Source organism: Drosophila grimshawi, unplaced genomic scaffold, assembly GCF_018153295.1.
Source record: "Drosophila grimshawi isolate 15287-2541.00 unplaced genomic scaffold, ASM1815329v1 contig_1367, whole genome shotgun sequence".
Lineage (NCBI taxonomy): Eukaryota > Metazoa > Arthropoda > Insecta > Diptera > Drosophilidae > Drosophila > Drosophila grimshawi.
In genome coordinates this window covers 13,123,380-13,146,337 of record NW_025062889.1, presented here as the reverse complement: position 1 = coordinate 13,146,337, position 22,958 = coordinate 13,123,380, and the positions used below count along the sequence as shown (strand labels likewise).

Sequence of the window (22,958 nt, the reverse complement as noted above, 5' to 3'; positions counted from 1 at the left end):
TGGCGTCTTATTATAGATTTTAATGGAATCAACTTTTAAGTTTCAATAAAAGCGACAGTCAAAACGAAAGGTAATTTCCCAGCAACTAAGTTGAGAATTGTCTGTCTTACGATGCGCTTACGTCAACTGAATATAATTTGGTTTCGCCTAATGGGCAAATTGCTTTACCACATAATAGACGCTCTCCCCCTCTCAAAGCGACTTATTAGGCATATGAATTAAGTACACAAATAATTCTACAGCTACAGCTGAGTAAACATCATGTGAAAATACACAGAATGTCAATATGTATGCCCATCTATCCACAGTAATCTTCTAGAAGTATGTTATAGAAATATGCTTCGCAATATTAGACATTATTAATAGTGGCGATAAGAAGAATCGTCAATAGAAAAGTCAATTATGTCAATTTATGTCGGTAATTTATGTATGTAATTAAAAAAAAAAGAATGCCTTGAAAATTGATATAGGTGTATCAATAAATTTGAAAATTCCTTATTAATTAAAAAAAGAGTTCACCCAAAAATGGAGGATCCACTATAGAAGCCGCGACAACATTACATTAAACGTACATATATTTTTCCATATATTATTAAACTTTGTTAATCTAATGTGTGCATTTCCAAACCGGCTCTCTTTTTACAAAATCTTACTAGCCGTTCACGGAGAAGAAAAAGAACTTAACCAAGATCGATTGGAAAATAGGGACGCCATAGTTGTGTGCTTTATTCTGGTGCTGCTGCAAAAAGCAGCGTAGTCAAAATACGAAATAATGTCCAGTTAAAATGTTAAAATTATTAGCGAGCTTAGCAGATACATAACTAACGAAATTAATACAAGCGTCGCGTGTACTGCAGCTGTTGGCCGGCACTGGAACCAGCGCCCGACTGACCGGGCAGCATGGACAATTGCTGTCTGGCCAATTGCTGGTCATAAACACTGGAGCCGCGTCCCGGCGCATAGCCTTGCGTAATGCTGCCCGTTGCCTTGGGATTCTGCACAGATGCAAACAAGAATTAGCAATCGATTTGGATATTATTAAATGACGTTGAAGAAGCTCACCTGTGCTGGACTGGTGCTGATCTGCAGCACATTGGGATGCAGTAGTGGCTTATATATAACCTCATTCAGTAAATGCGGCGGCGGGGGCGGCACATGGACCTGTGGCGCTCCCTCATGCTTGACCTCAATGTGATAGCGATCGGGCAGCTTCTCCATGGTCACCTGCGGCTTGGACGTTTGCACAGAAAGACCGCTGGCGCCAGATTGCACCTGAACGAGGTCACCCTGCGTAATGGGCGGTTGATCCAAATTGATGTGCAGCACCTGCATCGGCTGCGTCTTTGACGATGGTGACTGCGACCCAGGTGCTTTGCTCACCGTTGCACTTGGCGCTGCCTGAAGTTCCACGTGGTAAGCCGGCCGCAATGGCAGACTATAGTTATAGATGGACTGAAGGCGTGCATCTGCCTGATGCTGTGTTGTCGGTGGCGCCGCCGTTGTCTGATAAAACAGCGTTCCAGTGCCCGAATATTGTGCCGTTGACTCTGCAAGTGAACATAGAAGGAGAAAGAGATTTGCTGTTTATACTGGATCCCAAAAGCACAAGATACTAGCTCAACGGGGCATTTCGTTTTTTATGTGAACTAGTTTAGCATATCGATTAATGTTCTTACTGTTCCATGACATTTTCGCATAGTCCGCGGCACGACGGTAGTCATCGTGTTCTGCGAATCGAATTGTAAAACAAATAACGAAATGAAAATAAATTGTGGGTCTGTGCAGGTTAGATATTTAGTGCTCGCTATTCGAATGATAAATGGGTCACATACGTGTATGTATAATAAAATGTACAGATAGGTTTTTAAATTAAAGGTGTTAATCACATCAAAGTTATCAACTAAGCAATACCCTGTACCCAGCTGATGATTGCCGTTGCATTCTTCATTATACACATAAAAAAAAAAACGCATTCAAATTTCCTATTTTAAACTCGTACACAAAATATCTCTAAAATATTAATCGATTTCGTGCAAACGACAGCTTCGCAGTAAAGTTGAATTTCTAAATAATGACTTGGAATTTCAATTCTCTGTAAAGTAATATTACAATTTTAAGGTCTCTAGCACACAGCCAGGTGACTAGAATGACAAAGTTAGCCGTCCTAACTTTATGGGATCACAGATGTCTGTCTGTCTGTTACATACATTTACACAACTGCAAGATACCCTATTTATAAATATTTTAATGGGTACAGGATATAACAATAGTGCCGAATGGAATCAGTCAGGGACCGCGTGTCTCTGCTGGCCACTGTTCAGGACCTGGCTTACTCTGTTGCTGCTGTCCATAGTTGGCGGGGCTCTTGTAGTACGCCTGATGCTGTTGACTCGGTGGCGAGGGACTGCGTCCGCGTTTCACAGACGTCGACAGACTACCGGACGCCGGCTGCTATATAAATATGAACAAAACAATTTTGGAATGTTCATCAATTGTAATGCATTTGGTTTACCTTTTGAACCAACGGCAATTGAGGATGTAGTCGCATGGGCGACACAAATACCTGAGCCGTTGCAGCCGCCGCCTGCTGCATGGCCTGCACCTGCTGCATGGCCTGCACCTGCTGCAGAGCAAACATTTCGTTCTCTTTCGCCTGCTTCTTACGCGTCTCATCGTCGTTTAGTACTTTTTTCAATTGCACCACCAGCTGATGCTTCTTCTGATGCAAATCAGCCAGTTGCTCATCCAATATGGTTATTTGTCCACGTGTGTCTTCCAGTAACAAATTGTTCTCGCGTTCGCGGGCTTCACGTTCCCGTCGCAGACGCAACTCCTCGCACAGCCTCTCATACTCTGGCATCGTATTATGATATATATATAATAGTGTACCATTTAACAGTTATTTCAGCTTACCTTCCTGCCTGCGCTGACGGTCGGCCAGAATGAAGCCTTTGAGTGACCCTCGCAATTTTTCAGCTCGCTCCGCAGCTGCCGCTTGCACAGCCGCATTGTTATTGTTCACCGCAGACGCTGGCGGCATCTTTGTGCTATGCTTACTTATCTTGCCAATTTTATAAGCTTTATGGGACAGCCGCGCAGCGCATAAATTGTGTAAAACAAACACAAAATCGGCAAAAACACCACCGCAAGTTGGTGAAAACTGAAGCTGATATTTTATGCCAAAATGGCTTGATGCTGTCACGCCTTCGAGTTTATAGAGTATGGTATGTTTGCTTGCAGCAACAGCAGCAGCTTGAACTCAAATATAGTTAAGGGTTAAAGATTTTTTTGACTTTTGTGAACTTTGCAATGGTTTGATTTTGTCCTTTTACTAAATAATAAACAATTCGTTGTGCACAGCGAATATAAGCTGGCAACTCTACATTTAGACTTATATAGTTGTCTCTCTTTCGCTGCGGCGCAGAACAGCTGTCTGATTATTAATTTGTTATCGCTATACCGCCACACCGACTCTAATGAGTCGTGTTAAGTATCGATTGCGACTTTCATCGATAGTAACATTAATGGCAAGCCAGCTCAGTTGCAGTCGAGTTTTCTTTGCGTCTTGTTGTTGGTGCGCGTTGAAAATTCGTGAGAAATAAGTTTTTTCATAACAAAAGTTCTTAATAATTTATACATTAGTGATTATAAAGTGCACCCGTACTCACTGCTAGTTTATTTTATGCTGCAAAAGCGCAAGTCTCCATTGGAAACACCAAACACAAATGCTGTGAAATGTGTTCAGTTATTTGATTAACCCAGTTTATATTATTTAAATACTCGGAGAAAATCATTTTGTGCCTGCCAATAAGTATTTTATAGTAAACAGAAACATAAAAAGGCGGCGAAAATAGGAAGAAGAAGCAACACAGCGGTAGCAAGCAGACACAACAACAACAAAAAAACATGGCCAGTGAGTAATATTAACAACTAAAAGAAATTAGACATTAAAAGAGTATTCTCGCATTTTATGTGAGCACAAAAGCAGCTCTTGAAACATTTCAGCAGCAAGTTTACACGATGCCCCAGCATAAACAAATGCAGCTCATGCGTGTCATTTTGTGTGCGTCTGTTTCTGTGCATTTGTATGTATATGTGTGTGTGTGTGTGCGTGCATGTGTGTATGTGTGGCAATGTCTGCATTTTATGTGCACCTTAATATTTTACGGACTGCTTCTGAATGCACAACAGATACATGCTCCCGCCGCCATACCAGGTGCTTCAAGTGTCTGTCTGTTGGTCTGTCTCGCTGCCGGCTAAAAAAAAAGTTGTGGCAAGTGTGCTGGCTGGCAAAGGAGCGTGCGGGGGGTGTTTTGACTCGGGGGTCTACGATTGCAACCGTCTTTGCGTCCGGGGAGTCATGTGTGAAAAATCAATATTTACGCGCTTCACCGTTTATTGTTGTTGATGTTGTTGCACTTTACTCTGCACACTTGACAGTCTTGGCTTGCACTGGTCACACTTGGCCAGTGATCGACATAGCAATTTAATGTGCTGCCAATCGGAATTTATGTAGTGTTAAGTGATTCCAACAAGAGTCGCTTGTGCTATATACATTTATTTGATGGTCACACTCGACGAGTTCTCTGATCTTTAGTTACAAATTTGAATATGCGCAGCTTATATTCATTTGTTTGTTATACTGAACTTTTGATTCCAATGTGAATTTTATTGTAAGCGAAATCTCTTTTGATAACATTTTAATTAGTCGCTCTCTCATTTGGAATTGTCAACTTTAGAGTCCCACGCATCATTGGTCACAATTTATCGCTGATCCTTCGAATCCGAATTTCATTCCATTAAACTGACAACCACCTTTCAGCAGCAACCACCCAGCCTACAATCCACAACGACGATGGCGACGATGACTCCCATTAATAAATGAATATGCCCCTGTGCGGCGACGGTGGCGGCACATAAGGTGCCAGTTTTACCGGCTTTACCAACATGCAACCCCCCTGGGCACAACAACAACAAACATACACACACACACAACGAAAACTTTTGTACGTGCCAGCGCACATTTGATGGCAGCACCACCCACAGCAGCAGCAGCACAACACTCCCCTCTTTTTCTGGTTGCAGCTGCGCCGCCCCACCAAGTTCACTTTAGATTTTAATTGGTCCTTTGTGTCTCGGCAAACTCCCCGCACAGCACCGCACGGGCCACATCGCACCGCCTGGGCACACTGATAAGGCATATCGCTTGCCGAAACACCCTGCGCACCAAATTTTGCGTATTGCGTTTTGGGTTTTGGGTTTTCCCTTTTCTTTATTGTTATTATTATTATTTTCGGGCTTTTCATTCGTTTCACGCAGCTTTAGCTGCAGATTAACTGCTGACGGGTTTTTCGTAGTTTTGCTGTAAATGTTTGCTATGCTGCGACTCGTGATTTTTCTTTTCCCCTCGCAACGTTTTTCGTTTTCTTCATCTGCCTTAACTGCTAATAAGATTTCGGTCTGCTCTTAATGGCCTTGAGAGAGATGTGGGGAGTGTGAGGGTGTGGGGATGAATGTGCGCTATTTTAATTGAGTTCGCTTCCCATTCAAATTGGCGCACAAATTAATTTCAATTAACTTGAGTTTTTGAGTTACTGCCGAAGGACTCGTTTCCAAGGCCGAAAAAGTTTGAAGCATACTTTAGGGATTCGAGTGCTGTCAGCTGTCAGTTAGTTGGCCAATATCGAATCAGTCTGCTTTTACTATATTTAGGCCAACTAAGTGGGGCCACTTGTGCCACATCAGCAGTAACTTGAAAAGGTTAACTTTTCGAGATATTTAAATGGAAAAGGTTATATTATTTTTATATGCGTTAACTATTGACATATCTATAATAAAAACATTATTTTAAGAGGAAGTTTTTTACAATTTGAGATACTTCCTGAAATAATTTTCAGAGAAATACCTAAAACGGTTGAGCTTGGGTGGAAAATGAAAATTTTAAATTTAAAGTGCATCTGTTGGAAAAGTCTATGTTATTTATAATATTTTGTTTTGTAAAATAGATGGTAGTATCTACTATATGTATATCAAGCTTAATCTAGAGCAAATATAGCTTTCAATTTGTAATCAATGAAAGCATTTTAATTGTATTGTGTTCCGTGTGAAAATCAAAGCCAATTGCAAAAAAAAAAAGCAAAAAAAACCAACCAAAGAGATCAAAATTAAATGTTGAAAGTTGATCACTGCACTGATCAGCGTCTATATACCACACACATAACTGTTTCTAGATAAATATATACACATGTATATCAATCCAAAATTTTTGCTTACGCACGCTGCCCCAGGACACAGGAGCAGTGCAACAGCTACACAGAATTTTGTGGCCCAGCATGAACCACATTTTGTGGCCAACTGTTTGAAGTCAACCGTCAGCGAACTGAGCATAGGCAACTACGATCTGGCCATGAGCACGATCAATGAGGCATTGACGCACATCGGTAATAGCAATCACGAGGATATCACAGCCCTGCTGGAGCTAAAGAACATTGTGGTTCGACTGCGTCTGAGGCGTGAAATGCCAGATCAGCTAATTGGACCGACCAACAAATCGAAAGCGCTGCCTCACAGCTTCAGCGTGGAGATGCTCGATTTGGTGCAGAAGGTGCTGCGTTGCCGTAATCATTACGAGGTGCTGCGCATCTCGCATCATGCCACCTATTCGGAGGTGAAGCGCGCCTATAAGCGACTCGCCCTGCGTCTGCATCCCGACAAGAATCGTGCACCCGGTTCCGAGGAAGCCTTCCGTTGCATCAACGAGGCGGCCGACACGCTCACGGATAATCAAAAGCGCATTGAGTACAATCTGCTGACAGCTGTCGGCGACTCTTTTCGCAGCAGCGCGAGTCTCTATGACAACCATCGAAATATCGTTCCGGACCAAGAATTTTTTGATCCGGATGAGCTTCGACGCTCCTATCAGGCAGCTAATCAGCGAGTGCCGCAACGCCAGTCGCTCTACCAGACCGAACAGCTGGTTATTGGACTGGTTGCTGCTCTCATTTTTATAATAATCACGCTGCATTATTTGGCAATGGCGCCCAACTACAGTTTCACCCAAACCAGGTGAGTGTCAATGCAGTCAATGCACATATTCGATCCTTCATTCATCCATCTCAATTGCAGCACGCACAGCGTACGGCAAGTGAGTCGTCTGAATGGCATCACCTACTTTGTGACGCCTCAGTTTGCGGGCAGCCAAACGCCGATGCAGCAGCAACGCCTCGAGCAGGATGTCGAGCAGATCTTTGTGACGGATCTGAAGTACAACTGCAAGCAGGAGCGAAAGCTGCGTAAGATTTCTCTCCTTTGGCTTTGTTGTAGTTTGTTGTCTCACACTCGACTCTTTGCAGGCGACAAACTGCTGCAGCGTGCTCGCAACATCAACAATCAAAAATTGCGGGATCACGCTTTGAGGATGCCCACGCCTGCCTGCCACGCCCTCGACAAGTTCACTGAGTTGATGTACAAGTCACAGCTTTCGGAAAACAACTCGAAAGACAACGAGACCTAGAATTAAGCGGAACCAAACGAAATTTAAATCATCTGTTTTGTATTATTAATTAATTAATTGAGAATAGTGTGAAAATATATATCTAAATGTACAAATAAATGAGTGTATTTTTGATTATTAATATTTATATACTTATTCAGCTTATATACTTACTTCCAGCTCCCCTTTCTTTGACTATAACTGAACCAATTTCTATTAGGAATATTATTTCATTATCAACATTTAGTTAACTTCTTTTTAGCTTTTTAGCTTTGTATAGCTTATACAAAGATTATCGTATTGATATTTCTCCTATATTTGTGTTTCGAATAAATATTTATTTTTCTTATAAAGATTTTAGCCAGAGCTACACAATTTTAAGTTATTTAAACTCGCAGTGTGATCGAAGAAGTTAGATAACAATTGCGAAAGCATCGATTATAATTTAATGATGCGGTTGCCATGTAGCCGTTTATTGTCCTGTGCTCGTATAACCCAGTTTCGGATTGGCACGATATTGCACGGGGAGTGGGAGGAAAACAAACATAAACACGCCCACAAGCAACCAAAAAATGAGATGGCCCAGAAGCAATTGCCCCACAATTTCGTAGCGAACAAATTCCGTCAGTCACAGCCAAGAGATATGCCACTCCCCTTGACGCTCGTCGGTGTGACTGTGCTGCAAAGCTAACGAACTTGCCACATCGCATGGGGGCATACTCTGAATACTGAATGTTGAATGCTGAATACCAACGAGTACCAGTTACAGCAAAATCCCAAACAAATACCCAAGCACGCAAAAGAAGCCAGACGAACAACAACAGCAATAACAACTACCATGCTGATGATGCGTTCCATTCGCATAAAAGGATTCAGGGACAGGAGCAGGTGCGGGGTTCAGCAGTCAGGTAGTCAGGCGGAAGTGCCGCGCTGCACCTGCCACGTCTGTCACTCAAATGGTGGCAACTGTCCAATTGCAATTGCATTCAGCAACAAATGCAACAATTTCTCTCAATGGATTGCATTCAGTTATAGCGCGCATAAGGGTTACAATTTCTGTATGCAACCAGGTTGCAGGGTGCATGGTACAGGCCCTAATACTTGTGCATCACTTGAAGCGTGTGTTTCTTTTTTTTTCGTATACCCTGTAAGCATTTTAAAAAGTTGACGGAGAGTGTATTAAAGTTGCGCAAATGACTATTTTAAATGAAGAAATGCATATTTGCTTGAGGTATTCAGTTACCAAATTACGACTAAACTACCAATATGTTTATATATATATATATATACATATATAGACTACTTAAGCAAGTGGAAAGTATTTTCTATTGTGCAACATGATGCTGTCCTTAGCCACAAGTTTATATATAGAAAGTGTTTTGTTTTTAAAATATAACTATCAGTTACACAATTTTCATGTATTACACTTTCATATTTATATATAGAAAGTGTTTTGTTTCCCAATAATGCACAATAAGATTGGGAAAATCTTTAACATGCCCATTTCAAAGTACCCATTTCAAGTTACCACCCGCTGGGGTGAATTTTGTGGAAAAGGTGAACGTAAAACTACCCAAATTTAAATAGCAAGCAACGTCTGATCTGGGATAGAAACTATACACATATATATAAAATATGGTTTTGTACTTTTAAATAATTACATTGTCATTCGATTTGAATTTATTTTGATTTTTTAGGTCACTGTGTCAAGGTCGTAAAGTTTTTAGTCAATTCATTTAAAAAATAATAGAAAAACTTATCAAAAACCAGAAAAGATATTTCATAATCTTGCACTGTTTTCGCAAATGGGCACCGATTGCTGCCCTATTCGCCCGCCATCATCTCCATAAATTCTGCGAATAAATAATTTAGAGATTAGTTAATCAGCATTGACATTTACATATATCCTTCTGCAAACGCATACCATCGAAATCAACGGTGCCGGAGCCGTCGGTATCAATTTCAGCAATGATGCCATCAAGATCACTCGATGACAGTTTGTCATCCAGAGCGGCGAGAATTTCTTTGAGCGTGGACGTGGTTATGTAACCGTTGCCCTCGCGATCGTACAAGCGAAATGCCTCTTTCAGCTCCTTTTGTATGGCCTCGGCGTCCTCCTCCTCAAGAAAATGGGCAGCGATGACGCAGAAACCATCGAAATTGACCTTGCCCGTATCCTCCGGATCATTGTCATCGATTAGATCCTGCAGTTCGCTTTCCTCGAACATTTGACCCATGCTGTTCAAAATGGTCTTCAGACGCAGGGTCTCAATGAAGCCCGACTTTTGCGTATCAAACATTTGGAATGCCTTGCGCATAATGTCCATTTTCTCATCGTCCTCCTAAAGTGTCGAAACGAGCATTAGAATCGTATGATATGATATGATATAATAGCCCGATGGTCAGCGTTGCGTACCATTTTGCTGTTGGGTTCTGTTCCGTGCCGATTCGCGAAGTGATTATGAATGTGAGATGCGAATTTGCGAGTGCCTTGTGTTTTCTTTCTTTTTCTTTTCTTTTTTTTTTTTTTTGGGAACGAGAACGAGTTGCTGCGTTGGAACGCGAACGTGCACTAATCCGATCGTCAGACCAAAATCATTATTTATAAACAACAAAATATGCTTTGTGGCCATACGTCATCCACCTCGGACAGAGCGCGCACCCACCTCACACATGCTCATCCTCCAAGTTCGGTTATTGTTGGTTTGGCTTTTCCGCAACGCTTTATTAAAAACGACAAGAAAAAAAAAAAAAGAAAAAAAGAAGAAACAAAAACCCCTTCCCTTTTTTTCCCACATCATCCTACCAGTAAAATATGTATTGGAATGTGATGGCAGAGGCTGGCCAGACGCGTTCAGAACAAAGTGATATACAGTATACAAATGACGCGACGTCATTTTCATCATCTCTTTACCTCCAACTGGGCAGCCGGAAAAATCAGCAGTATACAACGCACCACATCGCGTACACCCGCCCACCATTACACAATACTCGTGCAACAACAGCAGCAGCAGCAACAGAAGCAACAGCAGCAAAAGCAGCAACAACAACAAGAAGAGCAGCAACCACTGTGCAAAGAGGCAGCAATTGCGCCAAGTCGAACATAGCCAGTCACTAAAAATCGACTATAAAAGTCCTCACAATCAGTCACAAAATCAGAGCGCAATTTCTCACGGTAATTGTATTTTTAGTACTTTATAGCAATTTTTGTCCATATGAGTGGGCCAAATGTCGATGACGATGTGGTCGCTGCCAAAAACGAAAAAAACGTTACGGAGCCCCAAATACACCTCTCCGGACGGGCAAATTGTTGTCTGCGGACAAAATAAAATGTTGATGTGGTTTTCAATTTTTCTGTTAAAACAAACAAACAGGCATTTGAGGCTGGCAAATGGACATTCAGAATAGTGTGAACAGGGTGTACGGGTGGTATGATGTGTCTATGTTTGTATCTGTGTATCTGTGTGTGTGTGTGTGTGCATATACATATAAATATATAACCTTCTGACGAATTGGATTGCTTCATGTGTGGCATTTTTGGCAATAGCCAAAGGCGACTTTTCATGTCCATTTTGATTATAATTATTTACTAAATGGTACTTCACGCTCTGTCATTCGGATGCGTATTTCTCAGCCACCAGTTTGGATATCTGGCCACAAATTCAATTACATATCCAATTAAATTCTTCATAGATGTGCTATATTTGATTTTAGAAACCGATGGAAAAGTAAAATTAGTATGCAACCATTTTCAAGTAATTTTCGTATATTGGCTGTGGATATGATTCACCCAAGCAATTTTCAACATGAATATTTGATTGTTTTCACCATTTTGCCCCACTTTCAGGTCAAAGTATGAAAAAGACCCTATTGTTGCTCACCTGCGTTCTGAAATTCTTCTTTTTAGGCTGCCAGTCATCACCAGTGATTTACGGCAAATTGTTTTGTTTGAATATTGATTTTCAATTCAATTTTATTTATTTATATCACAGAGATTATAAATGTTTGCAAATTTTAGGTGTAGGATCAAATTGCCCGGCATTTTCAATTTTAAAAAGTATTTTATATATTTGAAGAAAAAGTACAGTAGGAATACAATACAATATTATTAGAAGGTATCTGCAAGTTGAGCAGTTTCGAGCAGAACGCTTCTACTTGCTGCCACATTTCTGTTTCATTCAACTTTTATTCATTATTTATGCTCCACAAAGTTGCCTGAATGCCCTTTCTGTGCGCCTTTGCAAACCAAACTTTTTGTTGTTGTTGTTGTTGTTGTTGTTTCTGTTGCTGTTGTTGTTGTTGTTGTTGCCCACTCTGGTGTAGTTGCTTGTTGTCGCCACTTTTCAACTTGGGTACGGCTCGTGTCTGGTCCTTGCCCTTCGCATCGCTGGGGGGAAAAGCTTATCAGAATAGCATTAGGCGGGGATTTTAGCCATGTGTTTGTTTTTTATGCCCCTCCTGCCAGGGGATAATCACTTGTTGAGAGCGGCAGGGGCTCTGCGCTCAGTGGAAATACTAATTCATTGAAGGGATTTACATGTTGCTAAGTCAATTTTTGCTTTATGCTGTAGAAACATTTTAGTATTCGAATTGAAATCAAGAGACCAAACTGTCCTCTCTCAAAGGCTGGTGCAGAGATTTTAATATTCTTTAAGTACACTAAACAAATATTTTCATTGAGTGTATTTTAAATTCGGTCCACGGTTTTCTCTTTATTATTATTTTTTTCTTTTGCGATTTTCCAGCATTGTTTTTGCTTTGCTGGTTTTCATTTGCCAGCTGCGCGTTGAAGAACTTATGCAAATTGACTGTTCGTCGTTCGTCTGTTGCCTAAAGGAATGCTCCGGCTCTATACTCAATCTGCCATCTGCAAATCCTGGCCAGTAAATGAGCATTTAATGGGGCTCGCTCAAGGCATTTGCACATAATTTTTTGAGTAAATTGCGACGGGCTGAGAATTCGCTAATAAATAGGATTACATTTTGGGGCTGGGCTGGGCTGGGCTACTCGAGTAGCCAATAACCGAAATCTTCAGCAATAAATTCGCAACGCTAACAACGAATCTGGATGTGACGAGCCGTGCCTTGCGTGCCACTGTGCCGCATTTTAATTGTCCTGTTGAAAGACCCTTAATATTTAGCGCACGTGTGACCAGTATAAAAATAATGACTTCTTAATCAACTGCTTTTATTTCAATTCATTCATTAATGGTATAATTGCCTACATCAGTTTTTCCGCTATTTTGATGAATCTTGGAACAATATTGCTTAATATAAAAATACATTTATTGGCCTGTTTAGTTATTCTTTATTGTGATGCCTCATGCCTCATTAAATATATTTTATAAATATATGTATATTTTGCAATCTTTTAGCTGAAATGGATGAGCTCATTGAGCAGCTGAAGACGACAAGCGTCGGTTTGGACAATACAACGACGACGCTGCTCTGCGAGATTTCGGCGACAAAGGATCCGAAGCTGTTCGACAAACACGAACTGGCCGAGTGCTTTCTGCGTCTGACACAATGCGAGGACATGAGTGTGCGCAAGGAGGCGGCCAAGTGCATAGCAGAGATAACCAAGTCGGAGGTGCAACGCAAGAAGTTCACCAAACGTGAAATCATCGCTGCCTTCCTCGAGTGCCTGCGTAATGTGCCAGCGGCCGATGGCAGCATGGAGCTGCCCATACAGATTTGCCGGGCGCTGGGCAACATCTGCTACCTGAACGATGAGGCGCGCGATCTCATATTGGAGCTGCAGGGCGATGAGGTGCTGTTGCGCCTACTCGACATAGCCAACATCGACGATGTGGCCAATGCGCCCCAGTTTATCAAAGTCCGGGGCGGTCTGCTCTCCAATTATCTGCTGGGTGGCGAAGGTCTGGCCAAGCGCGCCATGGAGCTGGGCATTATGCAGCAGCTGCAGCGCATTGTGGATACCGGTACCAGCAATGTGGAACAGCATGAGGATCTGTTGCTCAACACGCTGCCGCTCCTCAGCATACTCACCGAGAACGTGGCCGATCTGAACTTTGAGGCCCAGCTCAATTTACAATTGTCGCGCATTTTGGCCGCCTCCACGAATCCAGATCTGGCCGAAATGTGTCTCGAGCTGCTGCATTATCAGGCCGAAAGTGATGAGGTGAAACTACTGCTGGCCAAGGATGGCCTCTGCGAGACCATTTACAATCTGCTCGAGAAATACAAGACCCTAGCCAGCACCAGCGAAGCGCGCGCCCTCATGAAACTGGCCTGCGAACTCATTGTGCTCATCCTGACAGGCGGTAAGGCCTCAATTTCATTCAAAAACTTTTGCTCTTAACTTAAATTCATCTCGAATTGCAGATGAATCCATGCACTACTTGTATACAACACCGCTGCTGAAGAACATGGTTGACTGGCTGGACTCGACGGATATTGATCTATTAACTACTGGGGTGCTGGCCCTGGGCAATTTTGCGCGCACCGACAGCCACTGCATCTATTTTGTGGAGCAGCAGACCATGAACAAGCTGCTGCAGGTGTTGGCCAAGAATAACGGCGTCAAGGACGATGTGCGTCTGCAGCATGCGCTGCTCAGTGCGTTGCGTAATCTGGTTATACCCAAGCCGAACAAGAATGCGGTCATTCAGGCGGGTCTGGTGCAAACAATACTGCCCATGCTGGAAATCCATCAGCCGCCAGTGGTATTCAAGTTGCTTGGCACACTGCGCATGACCGTAGATGGTCAGGGTAAGTCCAAAATTTGTTGTTCACCTTCTGCTTAGCTCTAACTCTGCTCGTTTTCCGTTTGTGTGCAGAGAAACTGGCGCTGGAGCTGTTGAAGAACAAAACTCTGATCGAGCAACTGGTGCACTGGAGCAAATCGTCAGACTATGCGGGCGTCACTGGCGAATCGCTGCGCCTGATGGCCTGGCTAATTAAGCATGCGTATCTCAGCAAGATTGCCTATGCGCTGCCCCGCAAAGGTGATGCACCCGCCGAGCAAATAGCCGATAAAATACCACTATCCCAGGACTATGATCGCAGCAGTCTCAGCGAGTTTCTAGCCAACGAGGGCACCGTCGAGGCAATGGTCAGCATGCTGACGGCCCAGCATCTGGTCATGCAGAACGAGGCCCTGATTGCATTGTGTATACTCTCCGTTGTGTATCTCTCGAAGCGCAGCGAGGCGGAGCAGGCGCAGCATCTGCAGGATGAGCTCATTAAATGTAATGTGGGCTCTAAGCTGGCGGAGCTGATTACCAAGTCATCGGATAGCATGACCAAGGAGATTGTCGAGAACTTGCAAAACTGCATCAATTTGCTAAAGTCCTCGGAGAAGCTGGTCGCCCATCTCGAGCAGCATAACATTAACGAGCTGCTCAAATCGATACCAATTCTAACGGAATACTGCACCTTGTAAGGATGTTCAAAGGGAGCGATATCCGGCACATTGCATTTATAAGAATACGAGAATTTTACCCCTCGCTCTCCAAAGCACCGCCAGTTGCCTATCTCAGCACTCACACTCAATAACACACACACACACACATACACAGATGCAAACACTTCACATGACCGACAACAAGTCGCCAAAAAGAGAAGAGATTTGGCTTCCAACATGTAGTTTCCACCTTAGAGCAACGATTCAGAACTAGACTTCAGATTGTAGAAACCGAAACCGAACAGAAAGTCACAGAATAGAACAGAACAGAAGAAACGGAAATGTATTTTTTAGACGCAAGCGTATTTTTACTGCATTTACCATAAACATATATAATTAATTAAATATACATACCACATACATATATATTTACATGCAATATATATATATGTATGTAATTAATTAAGCATATAACAAACTTTTCTGTTACATGATTTTTAAGAGCACAATAACAACAAATCGTGGTGATATCGCTAAGTATATTAAATAAATGTATTTTACGTATTGTACTTATAATTTTTAATAAAACATTTTACAAAAAAATCAATTTGTTGGCACACACCAAAAAGAAAACAAAACAAAACGATATAAAAAAAAAATATTAAAAATAAAAGATAATTTTCAAGCACAATGCATGTAATTTGTATTAGGCATTTTAATTGTTGCACATTTAAAATTTATTATTATAATATAAAACTCACCGATGTTCTCTCACACAAAGTTGAAAGCAAATTTTTAACATTTTATATACTCATAATAATAATAATAATAATACAGCAAGCAAAACAAAAAAAATTGTAGCTTAATAACAATCAGTGAAAATAGCTTAAACTCGAATGAGATATGCAAATTTTACAAAGCGTATATAATATAATATATTCTATATTATATTTCAAATTTTGACAATTAATATTGGTCACCAAACAACAGCAAGCAGAACAATTCTTAAACCTAACAATTAAGTAAATTTAAACAAAACTTATGAACAAAAATATTTATATAAAGCGTTGAAACACACAAATATTTATAAATTCAAAACACAATAATGTACATTAAAATAGTTCAAATACAATTTGAAATGCATAAGAAATAAATGAGAGAGAAAACCAAAGAAAAATTCCAGTAACTTCTGTTTCGAAATACACTTCAACAATTTTAAATACAATTTCGAACTTGGTAGTGAACAATTCTTTTTAGTTTTTTGTTCCAATAGTTGAAGCTGTTAAAATAATTAAAATTTTACTCCTGACACATAATTATTGGTTCTTAATTGTAAACTCCGTACTATTGAGCAAAAACGTAAGCTAGGCATTCAACGTAATATTTGCCCTGGTTAACGTCAAACTACAAATGTGTATTTTGCGTATTTATTTGCTTGACGAAAATGGGCACACTGATCTCTAAATAAAGTCAGACGCTAACGCTACGGAAAGTTTTGGTCATTTAATTTTTATTTTAACATGCTGAGAGAGTGTTTTGATTCAATTGTTTGGCAATTTCCGTGCAAAAGCTGCTAAAATTGCGTATTTTGTGCTGCATTTAAATATAAACAACAATTGTGATGCGAAAAACCCGCTCGCAAACTCAGGCGGAAAATGCCGCTACAATCACACAGCAGCAAACAGCATCTTCAGCACCAATATCAGTAAACATATTTGATGAGGCCAAATTCAAGGTAAGTCCATCTCTTTATCTTTAATTTAGTACAATGCATTTTGAAAAACAATACATTATTTCTAAGAAAAAAAAAACAATTGATAAGTAGAAACAATGTGACCGCAGAAAAGCCTTGTTTTCAGCGCCCTCTGGTGCAACAAACGCGAACATTATCCAATAGACCAATGATTACTTTACAACACTATCATCCGCCATATTTCCTCCGACAAAACAAATTTGTGCGATTAAAAGATTAATGCGGGGGAATTAATACAACAAATGTTTGTTGAATATCAACCAAAGTTACAATAGTTGTAAACCAAAAAATAAACAGTACAAAGCAGCAGTTGTGATTGTGAAATTATGGCTACTCCTTCAAAAGCCTTTTTTGTCCGCACCGTTCAAGGTAATAATGAACAGTTTGCGACATGCGATTCTGTGTCCACTGTGCGCAGTCGGTGTATCTTAACAAAACGATGTTACGCTTTTTTTGCGCAAAATAATAAACGCTGAGCAGCCGGCTTTTATTTTGTGTTTAAACTGTGATATTGACTGGTGCTTTTAAATTTTAACCAAGCACATGTACTTAATGTTTTATATACATTTCGGTGTAGGCACACACAAACACACACACGCTCATACTGCATACACAATTGTCATTTGCTGTCTGTGTGTGTGTGTGCGTGTGTGTGTGCGTATGTGTGTGTACTTGTATATGTGAGGCGTCTTTCTTTTTGACGGTTACTGTTATTTTATCAGTTTTCTCATCCTTCCGCATTGGACTTTCCAGGAATGTGAACAAATGGTGCAGATGCTACGAGTTGTAGAGCTGCAAAAGATCTTATCGTTTTTAAACATTTCATTCGCTGGACGAAAAACCGATCTGCAAGGTCGCATCCTAACGTTCCTGCGCACTAACCTGGAGCTGCTCGCACCCAAGGTCCAAGAAGTTTACGCCCAATCCGTGCAAGAACAAAGCGCCACACTGCAGTACATAGACCCAACTAGAATGTACTCGCATATGCAGCTGCCTAGCGTGCAGCCAAACAATGCGGGTCTCGCGAGTCTCGGTGCACCTGGAGCCCAGGTGCAGTCAGTGGGCGGCGTTAATCCCGGCCAGATGCCCGGCAGCGCTGGCGGTGCGCCCAACATGATACCAAACTTCCTGCACACGCACAGTATGAATAGCCAGATGCCCATACATCCAGATGTGCGTCTGAAAAAGCTCGCCTTCTACGATGTCCTGGGCACCCTCATCAAGCCATCGACTCTGGTGCCGCGCAACACACAGCGTGTGCAGGAGGTACCTTTCTATTTTACGCTGACGCCACAGCAGGCTACAGAGATCGCCACAAATCGCGACATACGCAACAGTTCAAAGGTGGAGCACGCCATACAAGTGCAACTGCGCTTCTCTCTCGTGGAGACCTCTTGCGACCAGGAGGACTGCTTTCCACCCAATGTCAACGTCAAAGTTAACAACAAATTGTGTCAGCTACCTGTAAGTACAAACCTAAACCACTTCTAATACAAGTTATTTTATTCGCAATTAGGAGTATATATATTTTTTTGATCAGGATTAATAGCACATACTTCATAATAATGAATGTCTGCCTATTTCTATGCAAAATTCAAGACTAGCATGGATAACCTGGTCTAGTTTCGTCTTACTGCAGTCAGTTAACCCACCAAATAGCTTAAATTATTTTTGATTTTAATCTTGTACCTCAAAGTACAACAATATGTCGTACTTTATTATTCTTTGGCAATCTTTTGTTGTTATCATTTACTGAATACTGTGCAGTTTTTCGCTTCAGCTAAATTCTCTGTTTGCTCTTTTTACAGAATGTCATTCCTACAAATCGGCCAAACGTGGAGCCAAAACGTCCGCCACGGCCGGTAAATGTTACCGCAAATGTAAAACTGTCGCCTACGGTGACAAACACAATAATGGTACAATGGTGCCCGGACTACACGCGTAGCTACTGCCTGGCTGTCTATTTGGTTAAGAAACTAACATCCGCACAGCTGCTGCACCGCATGAAGACCAAGGGCGTTAAGCCCGCGGATTACACGCGTGCTTTAAGTGAGTCGCAACATTAGATTTAAATTCCAATTATTGAGTTAATTGAGCGAATCTCAATTGCAGTTAAGGAGAAACTAACCGAGGACGCTGACTGCGAAATAGCCACGACCATGTTGAAGGTGTCGCTTAATTGTCCGCTGGGAAAAATGAAAATGTCGCTGCCGTGCCGCGCATCAACCTGCTCGCACTTGCAGTGCTTTGATGCCAGTCTCTACCTGCAAATGAACGAGCGCAAGCCCACCTGGAATTGTCCAGTCTGCGATAGGCCAGCCATCTACGATAATTTAGTAATCGATGGGTACGTTCTACAAACATTATCCCGTCCCTCAGCTTCAGCTACAATAAATACTGATGACCCTATTTTCATTGTACAGCTATTTTCAAGAGGTATTACTATCGTCGCTACTGAGAAGCGACGACACAGAAATTCAGCTACATCAGGATGGCTCGTGGAGCACACCGGGACTGCGCAGCGACACTCAAATACTGGATACACCAGCAAAGCAAGTCTCGAAGGTTGAGGTCATTTCGGATGATGTCGGTAAGTCAGCACATCAAATTATTTGAAATGTACGAATAATAACTGTAAATATGCATATATCGAAGGACCATCAAAGAAAAATTCGAATTCAATAAACAATTTAATATCTACAATCAAGATTACTCGCTTAATTTTGACAGAATTGATCACAGATGATACAAAGCCGATGAAGTCTGATCCGTCTCCAGCGCCAGAGGAGCAGCCAACGTCCACATCCAACAGTGAAACCGTAAGTTGGTTCACTTGCCATTGCGAAAATCACAGTTTTGTTAATCTTCTATTTAATTTGTTGCGTGCGACAGGTGGATTTAACCTTAAGTGATTCGGATGATGATATGCCGCTGGCCAAGCGGCGACCGCCATCCAAACAACCGGCGACAACGTCCACACAAAATGGTGCCGCTCAACGTGCCTATGCCTCATCGCAGCAGCAGCCGCAAAGAACTGGTACGTTGGATCCATTTTTGTAATAAGAAGCACAGCAAAACAGGCAACAATTATGTGTTGACAAATTTGTATAGCAATGAAAAGTTTATCGAAAATAATTTATAAATCTCTAGGGTAACACACACACACACACATACATTCATTCATATACATCGTAAAGTCACACACACCACTCCTTCACCCAATACACACAGCGCTAAATACCCATTAAAGCCGTTCATTTTATCATTTGCTTATTTTCCTCTCTATTGATTTTATTTTCCATTTTGGCTATTATTACACGTATATGAAATACATGTTCCAAATTTTAAGCTGTACGGTGTGGAAATGCAATTTGTTCAAAAAATTATCATTTAGTTTAAAAACGACTAGATTAAGCCATGGCTAACAACATACTGCCTGCATTATATGACAAATGCGCTGCGTTCCTAGATCTTGTACAATATGGTTTATTTATTTTTACTTGTACCGACTAGATAGATAATATATTTAACTTGTCCTGTCGGCAGCCAGACTTGAATACTTCTGTCCGCTAATTATCTTGAGGGTTGCTAGGGTTTTCAATTCGCTTGACCACAATTTGTATATACAATTTTATTTTCGATCTTCGCGTTGGTCTGCGCAAACGGTAGGTTTGCTTTCTCAGCAATTACAATCCATAGAGCTCGTCTTATACTTGTGCACATATACTATTACTTGCAGTAAAGCAGCGAAGAAGAAAGGGCCGTGATGTCCTCCCACAAATACATACCTGATCCAGCCGGTTCTGTTTTCAATTACAAATGTTTCAATGTGCAAGCTTTCTGTTTTTCTCGCGTTTATGTTGTTCTTCAATATTATTTATTCGTTCATTATTGAAATTGTATTTATTTCCATTGTCAAAAGCACCTTAATACCAATGTACCCAATAATAAATTCGTAAATGGTTCTCATGTTGAGCGAACATTTTGCGTTTTAGTTGCCGCCCCCCCTTCTTGACTAAACAGAGAATATATTATCGACAGTTTGTAGTAACTTTTGCATTTCTCTCTCTCTTTTCTCTCTCTCTCTCTCTCCCTCTCTATGTATCTCTAAATCTCAAATGTTTTCTCTATATATATATTCATATATATATGTATATTCTATTCTCTTCTCTTCTCTTCTCTGTATTTTTTACAACCATCGACTCTACGAAAGATTCCCCCGAGCAGCAAACAACGCTATCGCCTGAAACGCATTTGCTACAACAACAGCTGCAACAGCAGCAGCAAGAACAACAACTGCTAATTGGGGATCAGCCGTCAGCTGCTGTCCATGCCAGTCTATTGGAGTCCCTGGCTGCTGCAGTGGCGGACCAAAAGCATTTTCAACTCTTGGATCTCGCTGCTGTGGCGGCCGCTGCTGCCGCCTCAGCCCAGCATCCAAATGCAGCCCCATAGACACATACACACACACACACACGAATGTAACAATTGTAAACAGTTTCACACACACACACAAAAACACAAACACAAATTTGTGCTTTTAATAACGTTTGCTTTTATTTGGTTTTAGTTGATCTTAGTTTTATTTCCTCTGCCCTCTTCATCTATCCCCTCTCGCACCCTCTTTTGCTGGCATTTAATACCGCACACATCTTTCCCAAATCTCAGAGGCTATTATTTAACTCAATTTTCATGTCATTCTCTTCATGTACATTTACATCATACAAATAAATTGATCAAGTGTGAAAACAGACAACACAAAATTGCGTTGTTTTTTGTAATGTTTGATTGTGTTGCAGGGCGCAGTTAAAAGTAGATGTTGCAGTTGCTGGCAGTTGCAGTTGCATAATGTAAATGGTCTGTTGTTTGCTCCCGATAATGTTGCTGCCCGTTTTTTGCTGTTCCTAGTCTACTAGATACTATACTATATACTTTATACTTTTCTATAATTTTACTTTGCGCTTCCGTATTCATTTGTTTTCAGGCCTCTACACTTAACATAATATTAGTTAGGCATTTCTCTTTAATTTATATGTGTTGTGCTTGGCTCGATTAATACACTTAGACACACACTTAAACACCCAAAACACACTCACACCTACATACAGACAACAAACTACGTTACAACACATGATTTATTAATTGATTATTATTGGGTTGTTTGGCAGCAACCAACCACACTTTTTAATATGTAATTTGAGTTAAAGAAACACACACACAAATAGACCTTATGCATTAAGCAATAGCATAATACTAAATATAGAAATCAAATGTTAATATTTAAGTCACCTACAATAATTCCTATTCATACGAAGCAAACGAAGTGGAGTCGAGTGTCGAGTGGAGAGAAATACTTTATTTTTTCGTGCATAATTTATCTGCTAAGTTATCATCAGTTTTTTGTTTTGGAATTGCATTTGATTGAAGTTCAAGTGCGTTTGCAAACAAAAACAATCAAAAGACCAATTTCAGTTTATCTATAGCATTACGTATGTATGTGTATTTATATCATCGCTTCTTTTTTCGAAAAGAAGAAAAACAAAGAAAATACAAAAACGATATTGAACTGGAAAACAAATAAGATATAAATTTCACTAAATAATAAATAAAGCTAATACTATCGTATATTAAACTGCTTCATCTTTGTAATTATTTATTTAGGCACGCTGGATTACTATTTTAAGCCCTTTAAAGGGTGAAACACATACAAATAGGGTCATACAAGTATACATACATTGAAATCGCACAATATGCACACGTGTACAAAAACATACATACATTAATGTCTCTGCGAATGACCAAATGAATATAACCTAAATTTTAAACTTGGAAGAATTTCAAGAAAGTCGCTGACGATTATTGTTTGCAACAAAATCATTGAACCATTGCTTGAGGAGGGAATATAAGTACATAATGTATAAGTCTTTATAATCTGCAAATTAAAGCTGAATAATATTTTCCAAGAACTATGTGTTTTATTTATCGTACAGCGAACCGGAGAACTGATAATAATTATTTTGGTTTTTCTATCTTTTTTTTTTTAATTTTAGTTGTAATCCTCTTTTGCACTTTCACATTTTGAGAGTATTTTGATTTTTTAATTGAGTTACATACGAAAACTGTTTTCTATTTTTGCAGATGAAGCAGAAGCGTTGACGGATAAAAAAGAGGTTATTGAACTTTCAGACTAGCCCTAAAACATTTTGTAAAGCAAGCGACAGACACAGAGCTCCAAAGATTTAAGGCATACTTAAATATTATGTTTTTGGGCCCATACTCGACTTTTGTTTATTAATTTAGTAGCTTGTAAACCTTATGTACACTTTATAGTTAGTTAAGTGCTAAAAA

General features: G+C 40.6%; 5 protein-coding genes across 15 annotated transcripts; 3 read left to right on the top strand and 2 right to left on the bottom strand.

Moving 5' to 3' along the window:
• Positions 1-694: 694 nt before the first annotated feature.
• Positions 695-3,359, bottom strand: LOC6559552 (G protein pathway suppressor 2). 3 transcript variants are annotated; one of them, XM_032735113.2, is made up of 6 exons: positions 2,914-3,317; positions 2,513-2,853; positions 2,334-2,451; positions 1,677-1,727; positions 1,063-1,547; positions 695-995 (listed from the first exon to the last, which is right to left on the bottom strand). In XM_032735113.2, the coding sequence occupies exons 1-6, from the start codon at positions 3,038-3,040 to the stop codon at positions 831-833; spliced, it is 1,287 nt and encodes a 428-aa protein (XP_032591004.1). In that variant the 5' UTR covers positions 3,041-3,317; the 3' UTR covers positions 695-830. The 3 variants fall into 3 exon arrangements, with proteins under 3 accessions (XP_032591004.1, XP_001986677.1, XP_032591005.1); XM_001986641.2 differs by having other exon boundaries at positions 2,334-2,448; XM_032735114.1 differs by lacking the exon at positions 1,677-1,727 and having other exon boundaries at positions 2,914-3,359.
• A 184-nt stretch (positions 3,360-3,543) lies between these two features.
• On the top strand, positions 3,544-15,460 carry LOC6561346 (rap1 GTPase-GDP dissociation stimulator 1). 2 transcript variants are annotated; one of them, XM_001986637.2, is made up of 4 exons: positions 3,544-3,913; positions 12,867-13,775; positions 13,837-14,223; positions 14,292-15,460. In XM_001986637.2, the coding sequence occupies exons 1-4, from the start codon at positions 3,907-3,909 to the stop codon at positions 14,894-14,896; spliced, it is 1,908 nt and encodes a 635-aa protein (XP_001986673.2). In that variant the 5' UTR covers positions 3,544-3,906; the 3' UTR covers positions 14,897-15,460. The 2 variants fall into 2 exon arrangements, with proteins under 2 accessions (XP_001986673.2, XP_043071351.1); XM_043215416.1 differs by lacking the exon at positions 3,544-3,913 and adding an exon at positions 10,651-10,667 and having other exon boundaries at positions 14,292-15,285.
• On the top strand, positions 6,121-7,599 carry LOC6559551 (dnaJ homolog subfamily B member 14). The gene is made up of 3 exons (XM_001986640.2): positions 6,121-7,065; positions 7,126-7,292; positions 7,353-7,599. The coding sequence occupies exons 1-3, from the start codon at positions 6,245-6,247 to the stop codon at positions 7,511-7,513; spliced, it is 1,149 nt and encodes a 382-aa protein (XP_001986676.1). The 5' UTR covers positions 6,121-6,244; the 3' UTR covers positions 7,514-7,599.
• On the bottom strand, positions 9,155-10,061 carry LOC6559550 (troponin C). Its single transcript, XM_001986639.3, has 3 exons — positions 9,909-10,061; positions 9,417-9,834; positions 9,155-9,345 (listed from the first exon to the last, which is right to left on the bottom strand). The coding sequence occupies exons 1-3, from the start codon at positions 9,909-9,911 to the stop codon at positions 9,317-9,319; spliced, it is 450 nt and encodes a 149-aa protein (XP_001986675.2). The 5' UTR covers positions 9,912-10,061; the 3' UTR covers positions 9,155-9,316.
• An 852-nt stretch (positions 15,461-16,312) lies between the features above and the next one.
• On the top strand, positions 16,313-22,886 carry LOC6559631 (E3 SUMO-protein ligase PIAS1). Of its 8 annotated transcripts, none has more exons than XM_032735290.1 (8): positions 16,313-16,592; positions 17,364-18,074; positions 18,419-18,659; positions 18,723-18,957; positions 19,034-19,200; positions 19,341-19,429; positions 19,503-19,647; positions 22,749-22,886. In XM_032735290.1, the coding sequence occupies exons 1-8, from the start codon at positions 16,479-16,481 to the stop codon at positions 22,799-22,801; spliced, it is 1,755 nt and encodes a 584-aa protein (XP_032591181.1). In that variant the 5' UTR covers positions 16,313-16,478; the 3' UTR covers positions 22,802-22,886. The 8 variants fall into 8 exon arrangements, with proteins under 8 accessions (XP_032591181.1, XP_032591183.1, XP_032591182.1 ...); XM_032735292.1 differs by lacking the exon at positions 22,749-22,886 and adding an exon at positions 22,272-22,570; XM_032735291.2 differs by lacking the exon at positions 22,749-22,886 and adding an exon at positions 20,350-20,726.
• Positions 22,887-22,958: the final 72 nt, after the last annotated feature.